Source organism: Bicyclus anynana, chromosome 23, assembly GCF_947172395.1.
Source record: "Bicyclus anynana chromosome 23, ilBicAnyn1.1, whole genome shotgun sequence".
Classification (NCBI taxonomy): Eukaryota; Metazoa; Arthropoda; class Insecta; order Lepidoptera; family Nymphalidae; genus Bicyclus; species Bicyclus anynana.
This window is the reverse complement of record NC_069105.1, coordinates 9,469,378-9,483,103: the sequence shown is the minus strand read 5'-3', so window position 1 is coordinate 9,483,103 and position 13,726 is coordinate 9,469,378. Positions and strand designations below refer to the sequence as shown.

General features: G+C 37.3%; 1 protein-coding gene across 1 annotated transcript; it reads right to left on the bottom strand.

The window, feature by feature from the left end:
* Nucleotides 1–1,065: 1,065 nt before the first annotated feature.
* On the bottom strand, nucleotides 1,066–13,174 carry LOC112053719 (T-complex protein 11-like protein 1). Its single transcript, XM_052888531.1, has 9 exons — nucleotides 12,723–13,174; nucleotides 11,261–11,458; nucleotides 10,357–10,477; nucleotides 9,077–9,283; nucleotides 7,636–7,786; nucleotides 6,553–6,716; nucleotides 5,237–5,412; nucleotides 3,311–3,477; nucleotides 1,066–2,526 (listed from the first exon to the last, which is right to left on the bottom strand). Exons 1-9 carry the CDS (start codon nucleotides 12,815–12,817, stop codon nucleotides 2,330–2,332), a joined length of 1,476 nt encoding a protein of 491 aa, XP_052744491.1. The 5' UTR covers nucleotides 12,818–13,174; the 3' UTR covers nucleotides 1,066–2,329.
* Nucleotides 13,175–13,726: the final 552 nt, after the last annotated feature.

Sequence of the window (13,726 nt, the reverse complement as noted above, 5' to 3'; positions counted from 1 at the left end):
ACGAGCGAATAACGGACCGCACATTCATCTCCATGGTATCGCACCGCACTGCGAAAGACCACCAAATGGGCGTCCTCTACCTCGTGAGCTTCTACAAATGGCCATCTCTGAAGGCGTAGGCAGCGGAGACGACGATATCAATGACGCAAGCACCAGACAAGGCATCGCCGCGCTGAAGGACAATAACAAATAAAAAAAAGACAAAATTCAACTCATAGGCTAAGATGCCTCAGCCCCGAAAGGGGCTGGAAGAAATCACCGGGGGAGTAAGTTCCCCTGCGTCTTGCTCGGGCAAGGAGGCAAAGCCTCGAGGCCCGTACCCCCTCACCCGACACTCTCGGGAGGACTCACCCGACAATCTCGGGAGGACTCACCCGACACTCTCGGGAGGACTCACCCGACACTCTCGGGAGGACTCATCCGACACTCTCGGGAGGAGATGACCCCACCAACGGCGACGAGATGGACGACGCACTTACCGGTTTTAACATCGCCCCAGCGTAGAACAGCGATGATGTCGCAGTCCTTGGTAGTCCAGTCCAGTCACGGGGCACAACCTTGGATATGACTTGGATATTCATAACTTATCCTAATAATAATACAAACGCGAAAGTTTGTTTGAATGTTTGTTACTCTGTGACACCGCTACTACTTTTTATCCCGAAAACATACATGGTTTCTCGAGATTTGCGAAAGCCGATGATTCTGATGATATGAATCTTTGTTACTCTTTCACGCCTCGACTACTGAACCGAATTAGCTGAAAGATATTGAGATATATTATAGCATGGATTAACACAGGCTACTTTTTATCCCGAGAGATTTGTGAAAAACAATTCCACGCGGGCGTCCGCTAGTGCTTTTATAAAATGATATTCAAAATGAAACTAAATATAATTGTTCGAAGCTTATTAATCAGATTTATTTTCATTAATTTAGGAAGTTATATATTTCATTAGGTGTGAAATGACCAGCTATTTATACCCTCATTTAACAGTGCACATACTCGTAGACTATGGCCTTTAGTATTAAGGGGATTATTTTATAGTAATAAAAATGCTATCATGTTATTAAATTGTTTATTAATGAGTATTGCACATAGAAATACATTACACATTTCTACAAAACAATTCCTTTGCTCCCATGGGTTCATAGTAAAAAGTTAATAAAATTGTTAAAATTTTAATTTAAAACACTACTGTACTATGTTGAAAATACAAATTCCAATACAAATGCAGATATTTTCTGGAACATTATTACACAAAACATAATTGTTTTTTTAAAAATAATTACAAATTTTTAATTTTCAAAATTTGGTTAAAAATAAATTAGCTACCCCGTAGCTTTGTTTCGAATTTAGTAAATAAAACATTGAATTCCCTAAATAATGATAGATAACAAATACATTTCATTCTGCAACTTAAAAACCTCAACTTTGCAAAATGGTATGAAAATATAAAAACTTGTACATTGCATTGTTCTTGCAGTCTGTAAATAAAGGCAAATGATTGTTAATTTTTGTTATTACTTAAAAATACATTTGAATCATGTATAAATTAATTGTTTTTTTTAAATACATTTTCGATTAATCACTACGAGTATCATAATAAAAGAGATACAAATGATTTTTTTTAAAACTTGTTATTATTAAAATGTAAAAAATACTGAATATTATATGGTTTGACTTTATATACAATTTAGTAATCGAAAGTCGGAACAAAAACTTCGTAAATCAGTGGCTACTTTCCATATGTGCACTGCCTACTAAAAACATTCATCGTTTTCGTATTTACGAGTAGTGCTTACTCTAACTGCAAACTCCGTGCACACCACTTATCGTAGTACAGTAAAGACTTAACTGGACTTATTGCTGTAATAAGGCATTCTGTTTTCAGCGATTGAAATGCTTCTATATGAGATTGGCAAGAGTTATTGTGATAATATATTTTAACTGCGCGTTCGGATAATCGAGTTTTTAATTGCCAGTCTGGATAACTCATGTCCGGGAGTTTTTGATTGAGAGTCTGAATAATTGATTTCCGGATGGTCGAGTTATCAATTACCAATCCGTATAACTGATATCCGGATAATCGAGTTCTAAATTGCGAACCCATTATTTGGTGTCCGGATAATCGAGTTTTTAACTTCCAGTCTGGATAACTCATGTCCGTGATGTCCGGATGGTCGAGTTTTTAATTGCAAGTCTGGATATTTCATTTCCGGATGGTCGAGTTATCAATTGCCAATCCGTATAACTGATGTCCGGATAATCGAGTTCTAAATTGCGAATTGATTATTAGGTGTCCGGATAACCGAGTATTCACTATACCTAACTTTTACTCAGTTCCTCCTCGATTATATCGAGGTAGTGTTTGGTGAATACCGCTTTATTGTGCATCACGTAACGCAAAAGAGTTCCCGACACCGAAGTGAGTTCCTTTGTGAACGCCGACAGACCCACGGGGACCTGGCGAGAGCCACCTGCACAAACTAGTATCACTTTGAGGAACTCTAGGACCCTTTGACCTGAAACAAGAAAATTAAAGTAAGCTCTTAAATTTGATACCCATATTGAGGATTGAAAAAAGCCATATTGTAGCAGCGGCCATTTTGGATTTACAATTAATTAAATATTGTACTACTACTTACTTAAGGTAAGTTCTTATGGTAAACTTGTGTTCTGTCATTCACTAAGACTGCCACAGCTGTTTTATACATAGATAATATTGTGTTCTTATTAAATAAGATGCTCTGTTCTATGCATTCTGTCATTGTTTGACAGTCTCCGTGGCACATTGGTATGCAAGATGGATTTACAATGCGGAGGTCCTGAGATCGATCCCCGGCTGAGCTGAGTAAAGTTTAATTAATTGGTCCAGGTCTGGCTGGTGGGAGGCTTCGCCCGATGCCAGTTACAACACTACCGACAAAGACGTACCGCCAAGCGATTTAGCGTTCCGGTACGATGTGGTGTAGAACCGAAAAGGGTGTAGATTTTCATCCTAACAAGTTAGCTCGCTTCCACCTTAGATTGCATCATCACTTGCCATCACGTGAGATTGTATTCAAGGGCTAACTTGTAAAGAATAAAAAAACAAGGTAGGTATTATTTGCATAAATAACGTTCGTTGTTAGCACAACTTACATTAAGATGTGCAAATTTCGACTTTTAAGCGCCTCATTAAGCTACTTGACATTGGCTAATCTGTGGAAAGCCAAAGAGAAGAGAAAAAAAAAAGCGCCTCATTTTTCATGACCTATAGTAATATCTAAGAGTAGGTATTTAACATCATTGGTTAACATTACTTACGGACAATCTGCCTGACTCTGTGTTCCGGGTCTCTCAGTGATATGATCTGTGTCCTGATGAGCTCCTTGGTCTCACTTGTGAGAGGGTCCTGGTTCAGGGTCTCTAGAAGCTGTTCCGTCACCAAGATCACTTCCTCAGCTACTGATGGAAGGATTGCTTGCAGCTCTCTGTAAACAAAATCACAGTCTGCTAGTCCTCCATAAATATACACTTTAATATACTCGCGTCATATTAAAGAGGGCGGATAATTGTGCCTCGTAAGTATATTTGAACTATTTTTTTTTAATTTTTATACTTCGCATGCCGCCGTAGCAGTGACGTCACAAACACAAGCATTAACTATAGCTTGGCAAATGAGTTATTTGGTTGCCTTGACAACCAATAAATAACTTAGCAGGCAGGTTTTCGAATATAAGTATTGTTTGTGTGCTTTTTGTTCTGTCGACAGTGACTGCTTACGACTGATGCAATTTACCCTCAGGCCCTGCCTCGCGCGCACGATTTCACACCTGCGCAATCCTTCGTCCGCCGTCGCCCGCATACCATAAGAGTGTCATCAACGAGCTTGCCAATCTATACTTAATATTATAAAGCTGAAGAGTTTGTTTGTTTGAGTGACCGCGCTAATCTCAGAAACTACTGGTCCGATTTGAAAAATTACTTCAGTGTTAGATAGCCCATTTATCGAGGAAGGCTATAGGCTATATATTATAATAATAAATAAAATAAAAATAAAATAAAAAGCCTTTTATTTCGCACATAAGTAAGCACATATACATATTAGTGTTAATAAAATTTATAAAAAAATAAATTACAATTTTTAAATTTTTGTAAAAAAAAAAAATTTGTGCGAACCCCTCTATTTGAGGGTGAAGGCCTCCTCCAGAGATGACCAGTCCTCTCTATCTGTGGCTTTTTTCCTCCACTGTTTTCCAGCCGTCCTTTCAATGTCGTCTGCCCATCTACTTCTAGGTCTTCCTCTTTTTCTAGCACCTACAGGCCCTGTCCATGCCGTTAGCCGAGAAGTCCATCTATCGTCATTTATTCTTGCTACATGGCCCGCCCATCTCCATTTTAATCTCATAGAATAGTTTAGTGCGTCTATTACTCCTGTTTTTTCTCTTATAGTAGAGTTGCGAATTTTTTGAATTTTTCGGATTTTCATCATACTTCTTTCCATGCTCCGTTGGCATGAATTTATTTTGTTCTTGACATTTCGCGTGAATTTCCATGTTTGACAGGCGTATGTGAGAGACGGTAAGAGACAGGTGTTCATGACATTTCTCTTAATTTTTGTTGGCATTTGACTTTTGAAAATTTCTTTAAGGCTCCAATATTTCTTCCATGTCCCTTTTATCCTTCTTTCAATTTCTTGCTCGTTACTTTTATTATCAAAAGAGAGTTGCTTGCCCAGATAAATGTACGAATCGACAAACTCTATCGAAGTATTTTCAACTTTAATTTCATTTTTTAATGCATTTGTCATCAATTTTGTTTTTTTGAAGTTGATTTCTAGGCCAGACTGTCGGCTCGATTGTTGCAGCGTGTATATCATATGCTCTAGCTCTAGGCTGTTTTCAGAGAGCAAGACTAGATCGTCAGCGAATCTCAAATGGTTTATATAATTTCCGTTTATATTTAAGCCCATCGTATTCCAGTTTAACTTGTTTATAACGGTCTCTAGTACTGCAATGAAAATCGTTGGTGACAGCGGGTCCCCTTGTCTGGTTCCTCTTTTAATTGGAATAGGGGTTCCTGTTGACTCTAGCCTTACTCTACTGGTGTTGTTTTTATAAATGTTTTATAAAAACAACACCAGTAGAGTAAGGCTAAATAGGCTATATATTATCCCCGTATTCCCACGGGAACGGGAACCACGCGGGTAAAACCGCGTGGCATCAGCTAGTCTATAATATCAATACTCACACGTCATTGCTAGTGTTGTCCAGTATGATGAACAGTTTCTCCTTCAGCCGCTGCTTGTGCTGGCCTTGTTGGTCGGCACCACAGGATGGGCTGACAAGCAGCAGTGACGTCACACATATCAGCCGGTACACTTGTGTGCCGAGCTCTGTGAAACGTGGTTTGTCTAGCAACACTGTCTGTAAAAAGGCATTTTAACAGTAGCCTGTCAGTATATATATAACAGTATAGTTTATGTAAGACAAAATATTAATTTGTACAAACGAAAAGGAGATTTAAACCCACGTCTTACTAGACACGGGCATAAGTTAGTTATTTCTGCATATTGTCTCCAAAGAGTCTCTATAACAAGATCCCTAAGACTGGAATGGACCTGCCAATGCACAACTTTAAGCAATGTGTTAAAAAACATTTACTTAGTCGAGGTTACTACACTATTGATGAGTTCCTTAACGATAAAGGTGCTTGGAGGCCATTGGATCAGCTTCCACCTTCACACAGGAAATAAAACTATAAGAAATTGTAATTTAATTGTTATCAATTGTAATACTGTATGACTTTTTCAAAAGAGCAACTGTTTAGTTTCTTGCCGGTATCTTCTCAGCAGAACCTGCCTTCCGAACCGGTGGTAGAATCTTTACAAATAGTCAACTGACGTGTCAAAAGCTCTTGTAAACTGAACCTACTTGAAATAAATGAATTTTTGAATTTTGAAAAAAGATAATAACCAAAATTTAATATAATAAGGTCAAGAGGTGCCTTAAACAATAGGGTAGTTGAATCATATAGGGGAATGCCAATCACCAATCATCAACTCCAATCATCAATCGAAGTCGGCCCCGGGAACCCAGATATAAAAATTAAAAACATATGTTATCTATACTAATATAAGCTGAAGAGTTTGTTTGTTTGATTGAACGCGCTAATCTTAGGAACTACTGGTCGCTTATTAAATATAGTAAATTGCCGGGTGGTTAGCATCGGCCTGGGCCGGGGGTTGGACATTCCCTTTAAATATATAAAACATCAAATTCGTTAGTACTTTAAAATATAGTAAAAGATTACTTTAGAAACTAAAGTTGAAAAATGCTTATTTTATCTATTTTCCAAACGCCATAAACGGAACCCCCGTGCTTCAGAGAGAAAGTTAAAATGTAGGTCCCAATCACCATTTTTCCTCTCCTAATGGAGAAAGCTAGTTTTTCCTCCTTATATGCTACCAACGACCTGTCTCGTGAAGCGAAATAGACAAAATATCGACCAATAGCACCTGAGTAGATGGCGGTTTGTTAAATTAAGCTGATAGTGTGATGCCCTACCTCAGGATAAGTCTTCGAGTTGTCCCACTCCAATAGTTCCAGATATGCCTTGGCTAAAGTTTGTGCTGTAACATTCCTTATAATATTCTGGTCTCTGACCGGCAGCTCTAGCTCTGTCTTGTCTATGTGCCTCTGCAGCCATTCTCGCGTGTGTTGTAACCCATCTGAAATTTATACAGCGAACATCTAAATATATAAAACTGATACTGACTGACTGACAGTGATCTATCAACACACAGCCCAAACCACTGGACGGATCGGGCTGAAATTTGGCATGCAGGTAGATATTATGACGTAGGCATCTCCTAAGAAAGGATTTTGATCAATTTTACCCTAAAGGGGATAAAATTAGGGATGAAAGTTTGTATGAAACTTTGACATTTTTGCGGCGATTTGGCTGAAATTTGGAATGAAAATAGATTTTACTCTGGATTAACACGTTACTTATCATCCCGGAAAAACTGAGTTCCACGTGGACAAAGTCGCAGGCGCTCGCTAGTTAATGTAATAGACGGAGAGCCCGACCTTCGTTAATTTATAAAAGCTGAAAGTTTGTCATGCTCCTACCATAAGTAAGTATTGTAGCCAATTCCAGGGATCCAGACCCTCAGCCGTCTAAGTATAAAGTGTGATTTTTTTATATTTTTATCGGCATACTATGAGGAACCAAAGTCACTGACATAGCTCAGCGAGTCGCGAAGCTGAAGTGGCAATGGGCAGGGCACATAGTTCGAAGAGCTGATGGACGTTGGGGTCCTAAGGTGCTGGAATGGCGACCCCGCACCGGAAAGTGCAGTGTTGGTCAACCCTCCACTAGGTGGACCGAAGACATCAAGCGAATTGCAGAGAGCCACTGGATGCTGGCGGCTCGAGACCGTTGTGTTTGGAAGTCCATGCAAGAGGCCTGCCTATGTCCAGCAGTGGGCGTCCATCGGTTGATAATGATGATGAATATGAGAGATGATATCCCCAATTGCCAGACATGGCAACCCTTGACCTTCGCTTGAGACCCTTGAAGTTTTGACTAACAGTGTCAAGTAAAGATTGTAAAACAAGTTGAAGCTATGAAAACTATGATGGTACCTTCAGATATCTTCAGCATCTCATCAAACTTGGTCCTCTCATAGGCCACGCTCTCCTGTTGTACATGGGGTCGCAGCATGGCTATCAGTGTGTTGGCCAGGTCCAATTTTAGCACTTCCAAGGTCTCCAGGATAGCTCGGAATATGTCCACCTGGACATTACAATTTTTGAGAAGGCGTCTATGTCAATTTCGATAGGGTTTTTTAATAGTTGTGATAAGACAGAACAAGAAGTTGGTCATCTGATGGTAAGTGGAAAAACATTGCCTTTAAACAGCATCTTAGTTTGTAAAGCCAATTCAGGTTTCTATACATAAAATCTTTTCCTTCTCTTTTGTACAAAAATTAATCCCTATACCTGGTTGGGTCATAACTTGAGCACAGATTACCTGATTTCATTAATTTTATATTTTTTGTTTTCTAGTACCTATAGAAGTTTCTAACAACAAAAATAGTAATAAAATTACAAAGAAAATTTCGGAAAACATATATAATAACACATATCAATTTCCTTTTCGTATGTACAAAAATTAATACCTGCACCTGGTTGTGTCACAACTTGAGCATGTTTCCTAACCTAATTTTATATTTTTTAATCTATTTTTATTTTTTATAGAAGATTTGTTCTTGTAGAAGATTCTTACACTACAAAACACTAAACAGAAAATTGATAAATTGCTGAAAACTACAAGTATTTTATGGATGTACATTACTCAATCACAGCTCAATGGTTGAACAAGTCTGGTTGAAGTTTAGCACCAAGATATCATTTAGGTCACCATTCTCTGGTATAGAACATTGACTACTTTTTGTCCCAATATTGCAAATTTTTTTATTCCTTTACAAGTTAGACTTTGACTACAATCTCAGCTGATGGTGAGTGATGATGGTAAGTGAAATGATGATGATGGAAGAGGGCTAACTTGTTAGGAGGAGAATGAAAATCCACACTCCTTTCGGTTTCTACACGACATCGTACCGGAACGCTAAATTGCTTGGCGGTACGTCTTTGCCGATAGGGTGGTAGGGTAGGACACACGGCCGAAGCCTCCCACCAGCGAGGCCTGAACCAACTAAGAAAACTTCAACTGGCCTAGCCGGGGATTGAACCTATGACCTCAGTCTTGTAAATCTACCGCGCACTGCGCCACAGGGCACTTATTAACAAATTAAGAAAAAGTTTGTGTCAGCTCCGACGCACGAATGGAGTTTACTCTTTCAGATTGACTGTCTAAATAGGTCTATGTCAAAATACCTACGCCTGAAAAGTGAAAGGTGCGCAACCGAGGAGCAGCAGGCCAATGAAGGGTGCGCAGAATAGGTTGCGCACAAAAACGTAATGCTGTCATTCATTCCTTGAATTTTACTGCCCATATTTTTTTCATACCGGGGGCTATATATGAAAAATCGAATCTAAAGCAGTAAACTCCAACAATACTCACAGTATCAGTGAGTGTGGTAATGTGATGGATCATCTCATCCCTGGCCGGAGCAGCGAGCTTGGCCATCAAGTCTATCACGAAGTGGGCATACTTGTGGAAGTCCAGGCTGTTGTTCTCCGCTTGCTGCTTGATGAACTCAGCGTCTAGTACTTCTTCAATCATATCCTTTATACGAGTCTGCCGGGGTAGCAATATTGAGAACAGACCCTGAAATCACAATTTTATAAAATGTCAAAATAATTATTTGAACAATGATCAACAAAATAAAATGAAATACAAATTGGTACATTGACTATAAACAATCTATACTCTATACTGATTGAACGCGCTAATCTCAGGAACTACTGGTCAAATTTGAAAAATTCTTTCAGTGTTAAATAGCCCATTTATTGAGGAAGGCTATAGGGCCTATAGCCTTCCTCAATAAATGGGCTATTTAACACTGAAAGAATTTTTCAAATTTGACCAGTAGTTCCTGAGATTAGCGCGTTCAATCAGTATAGAGTATAGAAGGAAAACGGGGATAATATATAGCCTATAGTATAGGCTATATATTATCCCCGTTTTCCTACGGGAACCACGCGGGTAAATATAAAATGTAATAGGATTAATAAAGAATAAACAATTGATTTTGCTTCCAACAGTTAATTTTAATTTTTAGTTATTAGTTTATTTTATCATGTAACATTAATGGTAATCCACTTCCTTCCAAGATACTCGTACAGTGAAACCTATCTATTGGAATGATAATTTGTGTTTTCTAAGGTCTTTGTCTTTGGTACAGCTGAAGGTATATGAAGGTATATATATTTGTCTGCTGGAGCCTGCATGGAGGAAAACGAGACAGCGCTAAACGTTATGCTCAGTTGCAGAGGTATAACGGAAAAATTAGCAACCTACATTGGTTCCTCAGCAGCACTCCATGAGACTATCGGCAACCCGGGCAGCCTGCTAAGCGTCTGGAGAGAGCTCGGCTGGATGGAGTGAATCCAGCTGGGAACCTACACCAAAGGACCCATCAGCCAAGGGTGGTAACGGCCCAGAAGGAAGAAGAAGATCTGTCTGCTACAGCTTGGCAACTTCATTCGTAACACTCCTGAAGAGCCGCGCGGGCCGGGGGGCGTGTAGCGATGAATGAAAAACTGACTGATGCCCCTCACTTCCCCGCACGCACGTTCAATTCAACTCAGTCTTTCCCCTTGTCGCCCGCATATTATGAAAGTGCCATGAACGACCTTGCCAGACTATAGTATATATTATGTTGTTATTTCTCAACTAACCTGCTTTACATCTTCCAGTAAGACTAGAGCCTGCTTGTATTCAGGTGGATCAGAGTTAAGTTGTTCTCTTAATATATCAAAATATGCTTTGTGCATAGTTTCTTTCACTAACTTTTGATAGCTGGAATCAAAATAAGACATTTATAGAGACACACATAAAATGTGTACTAAAAATTGCTTAACCAATAGGACACCCATGTAACTGACTATAGTGTTTTTCAGATAGCATGGGTACCGTGGCAGTTTGTTTCACTCTTGAAAGTTTGCTGCTATTCTCAGTAATAGTATGTATTGTGAATTTTATAAGGCAACTGTGACCAGTGGCGTGCATAAGGTTGTCGATCAGGGTATGCACTAGTATTAAAATTAAGCAAACTAGTAAAATATTTATATAATAAGCATTAAGAAGACAACCCTTAGGGTATGCAGTACTTTAATGCATGTATGAAGTGCACTGACTGTCACCATACCCATGCAATCTGATGTTCCACTTTAATGTGGTCTTGTCTGTGACTGGTTTATGTATTTTTCCAAAGTTCAGAAACTATTCTCCAGTTTAGGTTACACTGTTAAACAAAAATATGATACTTTTTCAGTTTTTCAACTGATTGTAAAAATCAAACAAAGCAAAGAAAATACACTAATATTCTTCTATATATAAAAATGTATTGCTATTTTTTCATGTCAATGACACTACTTTGCTCTTATGTTAGAGTTGTTTAAAATATAAGGCTATGTATTTAAATAGTATGTAAATAGAGTAAAATAACATGAAACTAATGAATTGAGAGTAGTGGTTTATCTTGGGTTACAGAGATGATATTATGATCTGAGCTATCTAATAAAATTAAATATTGAAATTATTAAAGATTAGGAAAAAGTTTTATTAAAAAAAATATCTTACCTGTTATCGGGTGGTTCAAAAGGTTCCAATTTGAAATCTTGGTCCACTGCAATTTCATGTGCCAAAGCCATATTCTGCATACCATGTGCAGCTTTCATTATATCCTCCAGGGTAACAAATTTGGGGGGTGATGCCCCTGTGATGGTAGACCCTCGAACTCTGAACTGGATGGGTTCACTTGCAAAGTAACTTGAACCACTGAAATGCCAAATAAACAATTGATTATGGTCCAAGACCTCAAGTAATGTGTTTTCTACACTAATATTATAAAGCTGAAAAGTTTGTTGTTCGTTTGATTGAACGCGCTAATCTGATTCTGCTACTGGTCTGATTTGAAAACTTCTTTCAGTTTTAGATAGCCCATTTATCGCGGAAGGCTATAGGCTATTTATCACCGTATTCCTACGGGACCACGCAGGTGGAACCGCGCGACGTCAGCCTGTATTATTATAGTCTAGATTTTATACTACAGTCTTTCTTAATGAGTACTGATTACCAATACCAGTATGTGAAAATTACTCAACCTCTTCCATTACAAATTATTTTTTATTAAATTTTTAACATTTTGGATTCAAAAACTTATAGTTGAGTGAATCCATTAAAAGTAATCTTCATAATAAAATAAATTTTATTTTGAGAGCAGACCAAAAAGTTCACTAATAGGGATGATGACAGTTTTTTAAATTGTATATAAATTAAAAGTATACTAATAGTAAAGCAATTTTGTAAAAGGAACAGGGTATCTGCGATCATTACTTTCGAAGCTACAGGGATTTAAAGAGTCAGATTTGCGGCGCTGACGCGGATCCCTGAAAAACGCCCCATACAAAATGGCTTGAAATAATGACGTCATAGGCAATGTAGTGATCGTTAGATTTGTATGCGCGTTCAAACAAAATTACTAATATCTTTGTTATTTGTGCGTTTATGCTTATAGTTCATATATTAAAAAATGTCACATTTAATGTAAGGAAGCTAAAACTGTATGAATTTTCATCTAATTACGATAAAATATTTTTAATAGATTTTGAAATTTTATAATCTCATTTATTTTGCAAATATCCAGACAATCTTTGCTTTTTATGTATAAATTAGTTAACATTGACCCTATTTACCCGAATGTATCATAAAAATCAATATATTCAAACCTAGTCATCATCCCCATTATATATTAGTAATAAGTAAATATACAGTGCAAGATTATGTTGATTCTATTTATCTACATTCATTACTGCTTCAGTTTCAGTCATGAATTATTTAAATTTGAATTATTTACTTTGTTCTATTGTTAGGTAATAATAATGAAAAAAAAGTCTCAATTCACTAAATAAGACATCTATGACTGATAAGAGTAAAACTATAAATAGTCTAGAATTCAACAGTTTATCCATCCAACAAAAAAATACCTTACAAGTTAGAACAAAGAAGCAATTAATAACAAAAAAAAGTAAAATTAAGATACCTTGAGCCAGTTGCCACAGGCTGTGAAGCAACCCTTTTTGGCTTCTCCTTCTCATCCTGTGACCCAGATCCACTTGGCTTCTCGCGATCACCCATTATTTTAACTCTTCACAAAGAGATACAACGGAACAGTAAAGCCTTCTGAAAGCAACCTTTACGTACTCAACCCATATACGGCTGCTTGCTTAGCCGTAAAACGGTCAAAACCTCAATATCATACGAAGTGAATCACCTCGATCCGTTGATTTCATAACATAACCTTATTTTTGACTGAGACAATGGTCGCAAATTTTTTCTTCCCACTAACAATAATTTTCGTTAAATGTAATTGAATCAACAACATTAATTTAACGTTATTTATTTCTTTTATTGTTTTTGATATTTTGTATTGTTTTATTGTTTTACAATCACATCCATTCGTTTACTTGTTAATTTTAAAGTTGTCATTGTCAATGTCAAATGTCAATATCCAGTGCTACCAACTCCAAAATTGGGACATGTCCTTTTAGGGATAAAATATTTATCCCTAAAAGGACATGTCCCAATTTTGTATGGAGGCTGGGCCTTTATTCCGAATTTCAACTAAGCAGAAAAAATTATTTTATCTTAAAAGAACATAAAATATAGGGCTTAAAACCCAAAATAAAAAAAAATTTGGAACCCGCATTTTTTTAAATTAATTAAATAAAATGTATTTTTTTCATTAGCTGACAACATTAATTAAGATTTTTTAAATCATGGCAATATGGTTGTAACTCACACTCAGACAGATTGTCAGTGATCTTCGCGTAGTAGCGTTCGTGTAAGGCATTTTTAAAACAATTTAAGGATTTTTTTGTTTAATGCTTCTCTATCTATGTTTCTTTTTAACTTGTGTCTTTTTGACATTTGACTTATTACCTGACATTGACAGCTTACAACGGATACCAAATAAATTCCAGGTGTATAATGGCTGTATTGAACACTTACTGTATTGTCTATGTTAACTTGTAGACAAGGGAGCGA

What these genes read in the sequence shown, in the direction of transcription:
- LOC112053719 (XM_052888531.1), bottom strand. Translation starts at nt 12,817, where the DNA reads ATGGGTGATCGCGAGAAGCCAAGTGGATCTGGGTCACAGGATGAGAAG. An exon ending in CCTGTGGCAACTGGCTCAAG is followed by an intron (nt 11,459 to 12,722) that starts GTATCTTAATTT and finishes TTGGCATTTCAG; the next exon opens with TGGTTCAAGTTACTTTGCAA. An exon ending in TTACCACACTCACTGATACT is followed by an intron (nt 7,787 to 9,076) that starts GTGAGTATTGTT and finishes TGTAATGTCCAG; the next exon opens with GTGGACATATTCCGAGCTAT.